Source organism: Haliaeetus leucocephalus, unplaced genomic scaffold, assembly GCF_000737465.1.
Source record: "Haliaeetus leucocephalus isolate CR32 unplaced genomic scaffold, Haliaeetus_leucocephalus-4.0 Scaffold300, whole genome shotgun sequence".
NCBI classification, from domain to species: Eukaryota; Metazoa; Chordata; class Aves; order Accipitriformes; family Accipitridae; genus Haliaeetus; species Haliaeetus leucocephalus.
In genome coordinates, this window is record NW_010972736.1 from 79731 (window position 1) to 91326 (window position 11596).

The 11596-nt window shown below is 52.9% G+C and overlaps 1 protein-coding gene across 1 annotated transcript in view; it reads left to right on the top strand.

Moving 5' to 3' along the window:
- The window catches only part of DPF2 (D4, zinc and double PHD fingers family 2), a 13105-nt gene extending 1898 nt beyond the window's left edge, over nucleotides 1–11207 (top strand). Inside the window, exons 2-11 of the mRNA XM_010570671.1 lie at nucleotides 2434–2594; nucleotides 2681–2788; nucleotides 3026–3189; nucleotides 4754–4846; nucleotides 5408–5486; nucleotides 8688–8825; nucleotides 9088–9216; nucleotides 9429–9541; nucleotides 10310–10391; nucleotides 11067–11207. Coding sequence (XP_010568973.1) covers nucleotides 2434–2594; nucleotides 2681–2788; nucleotides 3026–3189; nucleotides 4754–4846; nucleotides 5408–5486; nucleotides 8688–8825; nucleotides 9088–9216; nucleotides 9429–9541; nucleotides 10310–10391; nucleotides 11067–11143 — 1144 coding nt within the window. The 3' untranslated portion in view covers nucleotides 11144–11207. The remainder of the gene's footprint in view (nucleotides 1–2433; nucleotides 2595–2680; nucleotides 2789–3025; nucleotides 3190–4753; nucleotides 4847–5407; nucleotides 5487–8687; nucleotides 8826–9087; nucleotides 9217–9428; nucleotides 9542–10309; nucleotides 10392–11066) is intronic.
- Nucleotides 11208–11596: the final 389 nt, after the last annotated feature.

The window sequence follows — 11596 nt, forward strand, 5'->3', positions numbered from 1 at the left end:
GGGGGGTTTTTTTTTTTTTTTTTTTTTTTTTTTTTTTACTTTTTAAAGCCATTCCTTCGGTCGTTCTCATATCTCTGGGTACCGTCGGCAAAGAGTTTGGTCTATCAAATACCTCCCTGCTTTGTTTTTCTCCAGACAACGGCAGCGGTTGGGTTAGGATGGTCTCTGACGACGACTTTTTGGGGCTTTAAATCACTCCCCTTCTTGCGCAGGTGCATGTTACCCACCTCGGCACGAAGCCCACTGTGCCTTTTCCTGGCGGTTTTGGGGATGGAGGTAGTTGCACCATTTTTTTTGGCTGTTTCCATGCTGCAATCTCTTACCGATGGTGCTAAACATATAAAACCACCCAGTTACTTCCACAGCAATCCGCTGACGTGATGTGCTTTACTGGAAGCTGCTCTTGAGGGCACTTATGACTTGCTTAGCAGCTGTGGAAGGCTCTAAGCCGCGCTGAGTCCACAGGGAACAATAATTGGGTTCGTTAGAGCCGTTTAAAACACATTAGTCCTTCCTGACGGCTTCGTTAGTTCTTTGCTTGTGCATTCAGCACAGATTTTAAGTGGCGCTTCTCAGCAGAGCTTTCTCGAGGTTGTTCTGTGGTTGCATGTGAGGATCGGCAAGCATCCATGCTCGAAGCACCCCTCGGTTTTGGGGACAAAGACCTCCAACCAGCGTAAGGGAAGATTGTGGAGTTGTACGTCGGAGTTGGAGACAAGATCTCTGCTCCTAATGTTTGCCGTGGTCCCTCTCCATCCCCTCGGTGCTCAGGGAGCACTTTAAAACCCATTTCACGAAGCTTTTTTAGGTGCCGAAGCCAAATCCTGGTGCATTTCTCACCCAGCCCAGGAGCCCTCTGTTAATTTGCAGTTAAAACAACCGCAGATGATTGTTTTGGGGGCTGATTGCCTCTTTTTTGCTCCCCCCGCCCTCCCCAAACTCAGAAATCAAGCCAGCAGGAGAGAAATAAGTTGGACAACTAAACTCTTTTCGGGGTTGTATTACTGTAAACACCAAGTTTTCCTCCTCTGTGCAATCCTCCTGTTGGCAGGGCTTCCCCTGGACATTACAAGGAAGTTTTAGGGTTCCACATTTTTGGTTATTGGGGCGCAACTTGAGCTAGCCAGGAACGGTGTGGTGATTTAGGAGGAAATTAAAAGCTCCAGGAGGGATTTATATCCCCTAACTCCATGAGTGTGACAGTCGCCTGAGCCTGGGATTTGGGCTCCCTCTGCAGTCAGCAGAGAGAAAAAGGCAATTTGGGACTTTTTTCATCACCCTTAATTGCTACTGGGACACCGCTCCCCCTCCCAAAATCGCTGCTGTCTCACCCAGCGCGGTGAGACAAACCCCATTTCTCTGTCACAGCTGCGGCTGACCAGGCTCCGTGAGGAAACAAGCATGGCAATCCTTGTTTGCATTTAATATTTATCAGTATCTTCTTCTGTTCAGTTATTCCCTCTCTTCCTGTTGGTTTTCTTCAGGCCATCTCCCCACACATCCGACTTTTACTTACACTGGAATAAAAACCCCCGCGACGAAGCAATTTCTGTCCCATCTCCTTTTCTTCCGTTGGGCAAGATATTTCGTGTAGCGCATGTTCTTCCTCTCAGGCAACCGAGGCATCTTTCGGCTCGTTATTCACTCGTCTAAATTAGCCATCTCAGGAGCTTGGGTGATTACGGGGCTCCTTGGGCTCTGTGCATTTGTTCCAGCTGGTATTGAAGCGCCAAGATCAGTATGTATCGATACAAACAAAGAGTGTGTCTCCTCTCCCGGCACCGCAGAGTGAAAAATTCCATCTCCGGCAGCCGAACAGACTCTCAGCTCTTCCCCTCTCCCTGCCACACACGGTGGGAAGAACTCGCCATCCAAATTACTGTAATTACAGCTACAGGGCTGCAATGGTGGCTGTTGCAGCCCTGACAGTCTCCGGTTGAAGGAGGAACGTAGTGGTGTGGCACGGAGAGGTCGTGCTCTTAGTAAAGAGTATGGGGCACGATTAATGCACTTAAGGAAACCAGAGAGATGCCCACAGCCACTCAAATCCATTAGTAATGCGTAGATGCTGGCGCAGGCTTCTCACAAAAGGCTTTGGGGGCACGCAAAATGCTGAGGGGATCTTTTAATGCCGAGGGGATCTCTTAACGATGCTACATTTTGTCTGCCGGCGGTGAGGAAGGCTCTAATCGCCTGTCGCAGCAGTCCCCGTGTCTCTGTGCTTTTGCTAGATGAGGGGATGTCTCCATACTCGGTGAATATCGCGTCAAATCGTGTTTTCACCTTGCGGAGCAGATATTTTGGGCTGTGATTCCTCTGAGCAGGGGTCCAGGAAGGACCATGGCGTTTCCCTCTCCCGACGGACATGTGCCGGGGCTGGAATTGGGGCTCGGGATGGATGGGGTGAGTGCTGAACCTCTTTTCACCCGGCAGCCTTGGGGAACAGTACTACAGGGATGCCATGGAGCAGTGCCACAACTATAACGCCCGTCTGTGTGCCGAGAGGAGCGTCCGCCTCCCTTTCCTCGACTCCCAGACCGGGGTGGCCCAAAGCAACTGCTACATCTGGATGGAGAAACGTCACCGAGGGCCAGGTACGCCAGGAAAATGCTGGGTTGGGGACAAGGGGTCTGTGCGTGTCATCGCCTCAGATAATTTGTTTGGTTTTTTTTAATTAAAGGTTTAGCCGCTGGGCAGCTTTACTCCTACCCCGCGCGCCGCTGGCGGAAGAAACGCCGTGCTCATCCTCCGGAGGACCCGAGGCTTTCCTTCCCTTCTATCAAACCGGGTAAATCCTTCCCACCACAGCTTTCTTCACATGCTAAGGGGTGGGGAGGTTTTGGCAATACCGTGCCCAAGTAGCACCGAATGATGGTAAACGTCGGTGAGGGTTGGTAAACCCCTTCGCCTGACCCTGCTGCGGTGGGGAAGCTTGCGAACATGGCTGGGTGAGATGGGATCTTGGCACACACCAATGTTCCACCCTGATTTTTCTTTTCCCTTTCCCCCCACCGTCTCCTTGCAGACACCGATCAGACCCTGAAGAAGGAAGGGCTGATCTCTCAGGACGGCAGCAGCCTGGAAGCCCTGTTGAGGACTGACCCGTTGGAGAAACGTGCCCTCCCGGACCCCCGCATCGACGACGACAGCCTGGGCGAGTTCCCTGTCACCAACAGCCGTGCGCGGAAGGTACGGCAGAGAGAGGGTCACCCCCTGTGTTGGGAAAGGAAGCTTCAGGGTAAAACATGTGCATCTCCACAACACCGCTCTGATTTTCCACCCCCTTCCTCTTCCCCTCTGCTTTCTCTGCATCTTTTAGCCGCAGCAGAAGTATTTGGGATGGATTTTGGGGGGCAGAGATGATGCTACCAGCTTTGCGGGGCCACTGGAGATCTGGTTAGAAACTCTCCAAAATTCAGGGGAAGGGAGTTTCTGGCCCCAAAATTCAGGGGAAGGGAGTTTCTGGCCCCAAAATTCAGGGGAAGGGACTTTCTGGCCCCAAAATTCAGGGGAAGGGAGTTTCTGGCCCCAAAATTCAGGAGAAGGGAGTTTCTGGCCCCAAAATTCAAGGGAAGGGAGTTTCTGGCCCCAAAATTCAGGGTTTTATTGTGTCCAGGCACCCAGTCTAAGATTCTGCGCTAGGTGTCTCTGCACCCAGGACAGCTTTCATCCCTCATTGACCCACAGACCCTTGTGAAATGTCTGTGGTGGGGGAGTGATCTGCTGAGATTCTGAGGTGCCAGTCCCTGACCCTGCCATCTCCTTCTTTTCTTTATAGCAAATTTATTTTAAAAACAGACAAAAGGGACTGGGGTCTTCCCGCTTTCCTCCCTCAGCTGGATAATTTGGGTCCAACAGCCCCTTTTCACCCTGATTTGGCACAACTCGGAAGCTTTTTTAAATATTAAGGGTCTACTGAGGTCTGGAGCTGGATAAAACCTTCCCTGCTCTCCATCCTTCATCAGACTTGCCAGTGCTTTACTGTTAATTGACACTGGGATTGTAGGAGCTCCCCCTTTTCCCCTCAGAGCTGCAAATCAGACTTTAAACCCACCGCGATCGCTGTCATAGCTGCTTTTTATTGCCAAAAACACCCCACAGGTGTGATCTGTGGGGTGGAAAGCCTCGGCTTAGCAGATCTCAGCCCGGGTTGGTACGGATTAGCCCCAGTTCAGGCTGGAGGGGACGTCCTGCACCACCAAATCCTTTTTCCTGTTGCAGTCCTCACAAGGCGAGTTGGTTTTCTTTAGGCCGCTTCGTTAGCTGACTGCTTTAACGATAGGTGATATCCTGCAGGCTTCAGCTTCACCTCCTTACCCACCAATGGCTGTGGTTTAATAGATATCCCCTCAAATAAGCACAGGGCAGAGCAAGGTGTGCGATATTGCGTTGTAATTTTGCTAAAAAACCTTATGTTCCTCTTCCTGGACTTTTCTATGGCACTTCTTAGCATGAAAATTTTTTCCAAGCCTCGTCTCTTTTTGCCTTTTCCTTGATGACTCTTTCTTCAAGAGTCTTCACACTCTATTGGGCCCTTCTGTCACTTTTGGGGGGATAAAATGTACCAAATCCCCTCTCTATCCCCCAAAATACCACATCCTTTCTCCTCCTTCTGGATTACAGGTTTGGAACGGATTTGGCTGCTGACGGAAGACTGAGGCCATGCCGATGTATCTCACTCCCCAATTTTTCCCCCTTTTCCCTCGATCCATGCCAAGGATTTGTCTACAATAATCCCTCTCCTCTTTCCTAGCGGATTCTTGAGCCAGATGACTTCCTGGATGATTTGGACGATGAAGACTATGAAGAAGATACGCCGAAGCGGAGAGGGAAGGGGAAAGCCAAGGTGAGGGCAGCCGGGTGGGTCTGACTGCGTTGCAGCGTTGTTTTGGTGGTGATTCCTGGCAAATCCGAGATGTTGCCGGTGCTGAAACAGCCCTGACGCCTGCCAGGGCTCGACTGTGTCTGTGTTGAACCTTGCATTGGGGAAAACTCTTGACATGCTTGACTTTGCGGGCAGGATGAGCAGAAAACACAAGCCGGGGGCTTGGATAACTCATGTCCATTAGCCACTATTGAATGTTAGTCACTGAAAACTGCCTACCATGCGAGAGATACCGGGTGGTGAGAGGATGGTAGAGAGATCTCACATGGATCTGCCCCTTCCCAAAGTGGGAAAGACTGAGGATCCTGAGGGATTTGGGTCATCCTTCGGTGCCTTCTGCCCCATGCAGCAGTCCTCGCTGCTCGCATCCAACAGCCATTTCAGGCTGTACCCACTACGTGGCACTGTTGGATCACGCTTTTCTCCAACATCAGATCCCTGGTGTTGTCTTCCCCACCACCCAAGAGCCTTTTGCGTCCCAATTTTGCCTAAACCTTGGCTTTTTCCCCTTGTTTTTCCCAGGGCAAAGGTGTCGGAGGGGCTCGCAAGAAGCTGGATGCAGCTATATTAGAAGACAGGGATAAACCCTACGCTTGCGACAGTGAGTACTAAAAACCTCTCCTCGCCGCTTAGGGCTTGGGAGTGGAGCCAGGCTGTGTTACTTTTGGGATCCATCGGGTTGTCTGCTGGGATTTGGGTTTTAAACCTCAAAAGGTAGATTTACACATCCAGGGGAGGGTGTTTTTGAACCCCTCGGACTCTCAGCCCTCTTCCAACGGTCAAAGATGGCTGGAGTTTTCCCACCGGGAGCACGGTCATCTCGCCCCGAGCGAAGGGCGGTGCAGCCACCCGGCACGTAGAAATGAGGATAAACCTTTCCCGGTCTTGCAAACACCCCCGCAAAGGTTGAAAAGAGCCCCTCAGTTTTCCCAGCCAGCTTTCAAGTTGGATCTGTGTCCGTCAGACTGGTTTCGAAGCCGGCCGTAGCCCCCGCCCCACCCCTTGCGCTATTGTGCCTCGTTAAAGCCACTTAATGAGTTTGTAGCTGTGAAACGCAACACCGTGCGCTGGTTCTGCTCTGGCTAAAAAACCTCCTCAGCTCCAGGGGCAGGGATTTGATTTCCGAGGCCATACCTTCCTGGCCCGCTTCTCTGCGAGCCCAGGGTTGACAATGCTTCCTCCTCACCTCCCTCCTCCTCCTCAAGCTGGGGAAGGGGAGTTAAAAACAAGCAAAAAAGCAATTTAACAGGGCAAACGGAGCAAAAAAGGGCAAGTGAGGCTTTGAAATTACCTTTCTCTCTTCTTCCTCCTGTCCTGCAAGAGCTGACACTAGCTTCTTCCAAAAAAACCCACCCCCAAACCCAAAGTAGCTGTGTTTTTCCTCCCCCTTTTTCTTGTTTTAAGAGTCCGTCTGTCGCTTGGCACGGGTGCGTGACCTGGTGTGTGTGTGTTTTCTCACGACTCTCTTTCTGTGTTTCAGATAGTTACAAACAAAAGCATACCTTGAAACCTCCCGATCGAGGTAGTCCACTCTCTGTCTGCTTTTTTTATTTCCTTCCTGCCTTTCTTCTCCCGAAACGTTAGTTTTGTTTTTTGTTTTCACCAAACCTTGCTGGAGCCTGCGGGAAAAGGGACGGGGCGGGAAGGGACACGGGAGAAGGGGAGGGAGAAGCCAAAGGCCACCGAGCGACGTCAAAGCTGGCCTCCCCGCCGGCAGCAGGATTCAGCAGCTCCTCTCCGGCTCGCCTGACCCTTTTCCAGCGGGGAAGAGCGGTCGTGCGTGCCGGCAGAGCGGCCTCCCGAGAGGGAAAACAAAGATTAATCCCCCTGCCCTCCCGCAGTGGCAGGGATGGGAAAAAACCCACGGTGTTTCCACCAAACCCCTTCCCTCGCTCCCAAATCCCGTGCACCCGGGATGTGCCGCCTTCCTTTTAAGAGATGCCGAAGTATGTTGCCACTTGTCTCGCAAAAAATACCCCACCTTTTTGCTTCAAAAAAAGCCCCAAAATGGGTCAGCTGCAGGTGGAGGTTGAATGCTGGCGGCGGGCTGCGAATAAACACCCGCAGCCAAGCCAGAGAGCCGAGATCGTCTTTGTGGGGGCTCTTCTTCCTCGCTGTTCGGGAGGAGGAAACTCAACTCGTGTTTAGATACCGGCCTGCTTGTTTTGGAGGGAAAAAAGGTCAATTTTAAACCCTGCGGGGGGTGGAGGGAGGGCGGGGGGGGAAGAAAACGCTGCCTGCCAGCTCCGCGTGGCTGCTCACGGGGCCGGCCCCATTGTGCCCTTGGTTGGCTCTGGAAAGCCAGAATTTGATGTAATAAGGTTGTAATTGCTGCTTTTCGGGCTGCTTTTTGCTTCCTTCGGCTGGGCTTGTGCTGCTGTGCCGAGGTGCTCCAGGCCTGCTGATGCCGAGTCTTTCCCCCAGGGCGATGAGCATCCCGAGCATCCCACAGACCCTTTTGCCCGGGGAGAATCTCTGTGGCTTTTGTCCCAAAAAGCCGATGCCGGCTGCTTGCATCGGGCTCTCTTGGGGGGGTTCAAACCCCATTTTTGGTGAGCGGACTGCTTTCTCCCCACCATATTTTTGGAGTGAGTCAATGGCTTGAGAAGGGATGCAAACCCTGGTGGGGTTTCTCCAGGCTTCAAAGCAAGCCTGGAAGCCGATCCAGAAAGGGTCCGGGATGTTACAGGAAAAACTCCAGTCTCAGGAAATCTCATCCCAAAACAACTTTTTCCCTGATTTGCCTGGATGCTGCAGAAAGACACAGGGAAAACCCGTTGCTAAATCTGTCCACCAGGGCCCGTAAATCCCCCTCTGGCTCTTTTGGGGGGGATTTCAGCCCAATCTTCATCCTCGTGCCTTGCCAGCCTCTGTCCTCTACTGTGCTGGCAGTAGGAGGGTGCAAGGCCAGTGCCGGCTTCGTGCTCGTGCCTATACAGGGCTGAAAGGGAGTTTTGGGGTGTCCTTGGAGCCTCACAACTAAAAAGCTGCCAACTCCCCCCGCCCCGAAAAGCGGTGACGGTGAGCTGGGAGCCCATTCCCTGGCAGGGAAGGTGCTTACCCAATCCATGGGTGCTCAGAGATTTCCCCAAGGAAGTGCCTGCTGTCAAACCGAGGGTGAAAGTTCCCAATCCCCGCAAGAAACGGGGCGGAAAGTGGGCAAACCGATGGCGTTTGGGGCGGTGGGTGATTTCACGCCGCACTCAGCTCAGGTTTGGAGAAGCCAGGTGGGTCTGAGGAGGGAGCAGAGCCGAAATGTGCCTGTGGCAGCTGCAGTTTCTCTCCTCGGGGTCCCAAAAAAAAGAAGTTTCCCCTTCATGGACATTGAAGGCGGCCTTGATTTTTACCCAGCTGGTTTAGGAGATGATTTTTGGGTGGGACGTGACACCACGCCCTGTCAGTGTCTTTCCGACCGGGTTTTGCCACTCGGATTGATCCCTGCATGGTTTCACTCCTTTACCGAGGGCTGTAAAGCTGCGCTTAACGAGCTGCCATCGTTATTTGGACGTGGTGGGTATCGATCGCCCACTGAATCAGCTTTAGCCTCCCGCGGTGGGATGTGCAGAGGAGGCTGCGGTGCCTCTCTGGCTGTTATGGACCTGATCTGGAGGATCCAGCCCAAACCCCTTCATTAGGGTGTTCTTAGGTGGTTTTAATAAATTCCAGGTGATTTGGGGACAGAAGGGGAGCAGCCGTCTGCGCTCAAAGCCCGGAGACAGGGCCAGGGGATGCTGGATGATTTGGGGTGGGGGTCTCGCTCCCCGCCAGCGTGAGCTCAGACTTTTCCCATTTCTATCCGTAGTCTGCGGGAAGCGATACAAGAATCGGCCAGGATTGAGCTACCACTATGCTCACTCCCACCTGGCCGAGGAAGAAGGCGACGACAAGGACGATTCGCAGCCCCCAACTCCTGTCTCGCAGCGATCGGAGGAGCAGAAATGTAAGCGAAACACCCCCCCTCTGCCAAAATCCCCATCGTGAAAAAGATGGCAAAGCCAGGAAATGGCCTCTGCCAGGGCTGGGAGCGAGCAGCATCCCTTCCCTGATGCTTCTGAGCCCCGTGGCGTCGCCCTGGGGCTCGGAGGTTGCCGGAAAGGCTGCTCCGAGCATCGGGATTTGTGCCGTGGAAGTGTTTTTTCCTGGTCCCATGTAGAAAGCCTTTGCCCTGTGGCTAATCTGTCTCTCCCGCTCTGCTTTTCCAGCCAAGAAGGGACCTGACGGCTTAGCTTTGCCCAACAACTACTGCGATTTCTGCCTGGGAGACTCCAAAATCAACAAGAAGACGGGACAACCGGAGGAGTTGGTCTCGTGCTCGGACTGTGGGCGATCAGGTAAGGGAGGGGGGAAAAACATCCTCCCCACCGCCGGCATTGCCAAAAATATCCCCGGCGTCTTCGCCTGCCCGGAAAAGCCGGGGATTTGGGTCAGAGCTGGGGAGAAGGTGGATTTTTTCCCTGCCGTGGAGTTCTTCCCCAACCCCATGGTTGCGTGGGCTGCCTTCCTCCCCTCCCCTGCCTTCACTCGTGTCCTGCCTGCTTCCCAGGGCACCCCTCCTGCCTGCAGTTCACCCCCGTGATGATGGCGGCCGTCAAGACGTACCGCTGGCAGTGCATCGAGTGCAAGTGCTGCAATATCTGCGGCACCTCCGAGAATGATGTGAGTACCCCCTAGGAATTATGTGAGTACCCCCCAAAAATTACGTGAGTACCCCCAGAATGATTGAGTACCCCCCAGAATTGCCCGAGTACCCCCAAGAATGACATGAGTGTCCGCCCCCGAGAAGAAGCAGGGCACCCTCCGAGGACACCCCAGGGTGTCATCCCATCTGGCCCCATGGAGAAGGGATGGGGAAAAGCCCGGAGGGTCTGTGAGCAGCCTCTTCTGTTGGGGATGAGGTTTTAATAGTCCGTAGGACGTCAGAGGCTTTTGGGGGGGAAAATCTGTGTATTTTAATAATCTGTAGGACACAGCAGAATCTTTTTTTGGGGGAAATCATTGGGCTTTTAACGTTCTGTAGCACAAAGCAGCCTTTCTGGGGGAAATTTTTGTGCTTTTAATAGTCCGTAGGACATGTCAGAGGCTTTTTGGGGGGAAAATCTTTGGTCTTTAAGAGACAGAAGGGCACAGCAGAGTCTTTTTTGCGGAGAAATCTTTGGGCTTTAGTAGTCTGTAGGACGTGGGAGAGTCTTTTTGGGGGGAAATTATTGGGCTTTAATAGTCTGTAAGATGTGGCAAAATCTTTTGGGAGCGAGGGGAAGATTGTGCTTTTTGTAGTCTGGAGGACACGGCGATGTCTTTCTGGTCGCTCCGACGGAACTTGGAGGACGACAGAGCGGGACCCTCGTCCCCTCCGTGTTGTCCTTAAGCCAAGGCCGCGTTGAATCATCCGAATTTCCCCCCCTTTTCCCCCCCCGCTCGGCTTAGGACCAGCTGCTCTTCTGTGATGACTGCGACCGCGGCTACCACATGTACTGTCTCACCCCCCCCATGTCGGAGCCGCCGGAAGGTGAGTGCCGCTCCCCCCGGCCCCCCCCAAACCCCGTCTTCCCTCTCTGTTTTGGAAGTGGGTCAAAACAAGCAGAATTCAGCCCAGAACATTTCTCAGCCGTGCAGACCCGCTTCGACCCATGGTTTTTTTGGGGGGTGATCGTGGATTTGTCATGCCACAATCGAAAATGATGAGGTCCATCATTCTGGCTGTTCCCCAGTTATTCCTCTGCTGGAGAAGCGGAAAAACCTTTTACCACCCCAAAATCCATCACCAACATCCCTCATCCCTTGCACCCCAAAATGTCTCCGTATCGGCTGGTGAAGCTGAGAGGGATCGCTCTTCTTCTTCCCCTCCTCTTCCTCCCACCTTGTCTTGTGCTGACTCACGGCGTCGAAGCAAAAAAGAACAGTGTTCACAACAAAAAAAAAAACAAACCCCAAAATCTCAATGACGCCTTGCAGCTGGTTAATTATCCCAGCGGTTAATTATGAACCCCTCTCCTGGCCACCTTCACTTGAAGGTTAACGAGGAGGAGGAAGACTTGCAGGTTCACAAACCCACAAACAGCCGTGTAAACTACCACCCTTCCACCCCGTTCCTTATTCCCTACATGTAATTAGGAAGCTGTGACCCTTAACGAAGCCCTAACGAGGGCGAAACCAGGGAACCCACGTGTACTTCTCTCCTCAGGGAGCTGGAGCTGCCACTTGTGTCTGGACCTGCTGAAGGAAAAAGCCTCCATCTACCAGAACCAGAACAACTCCTGATCCCGCTCCGCCGGCGGGACGGGCTCCCCGGTGCCCTCGTTCCACGTGTTTTCCCTTGGGGTTTTTGTTTTTTTTTTTTTGGATCTTTTTTCTTTTTTTTTTTTTTTCTTTTTTTAAACCTTCCCCATGTTTTTGGTTGATTTGGGGTTGGTTTGGGGTTTTTTTTTTGTTTGGGGTTTTTTTTTACCGCTTGGGGAGGGGGTGTCGGGGTTTATTTTATTCATTTTTGCCGCGCGAGGGTTTATTTCTCACCTCCCCACAGCGAGATGGGGCATGTCCCCCTGTGAGGACGGGGTGACGCTGACGGGTCCCCACCCTGCAGAGTGGTTTTTGGGGTGACACTGCAGAGTCCCTGGGGGGACCCTATCCCCACCCAGGGAACACGGATGGGACAGGGCTGTCCTTCCCGTCGCCGTTTCCCAGGTTTCCACCCAAAACGAGGTGCCCGAATCC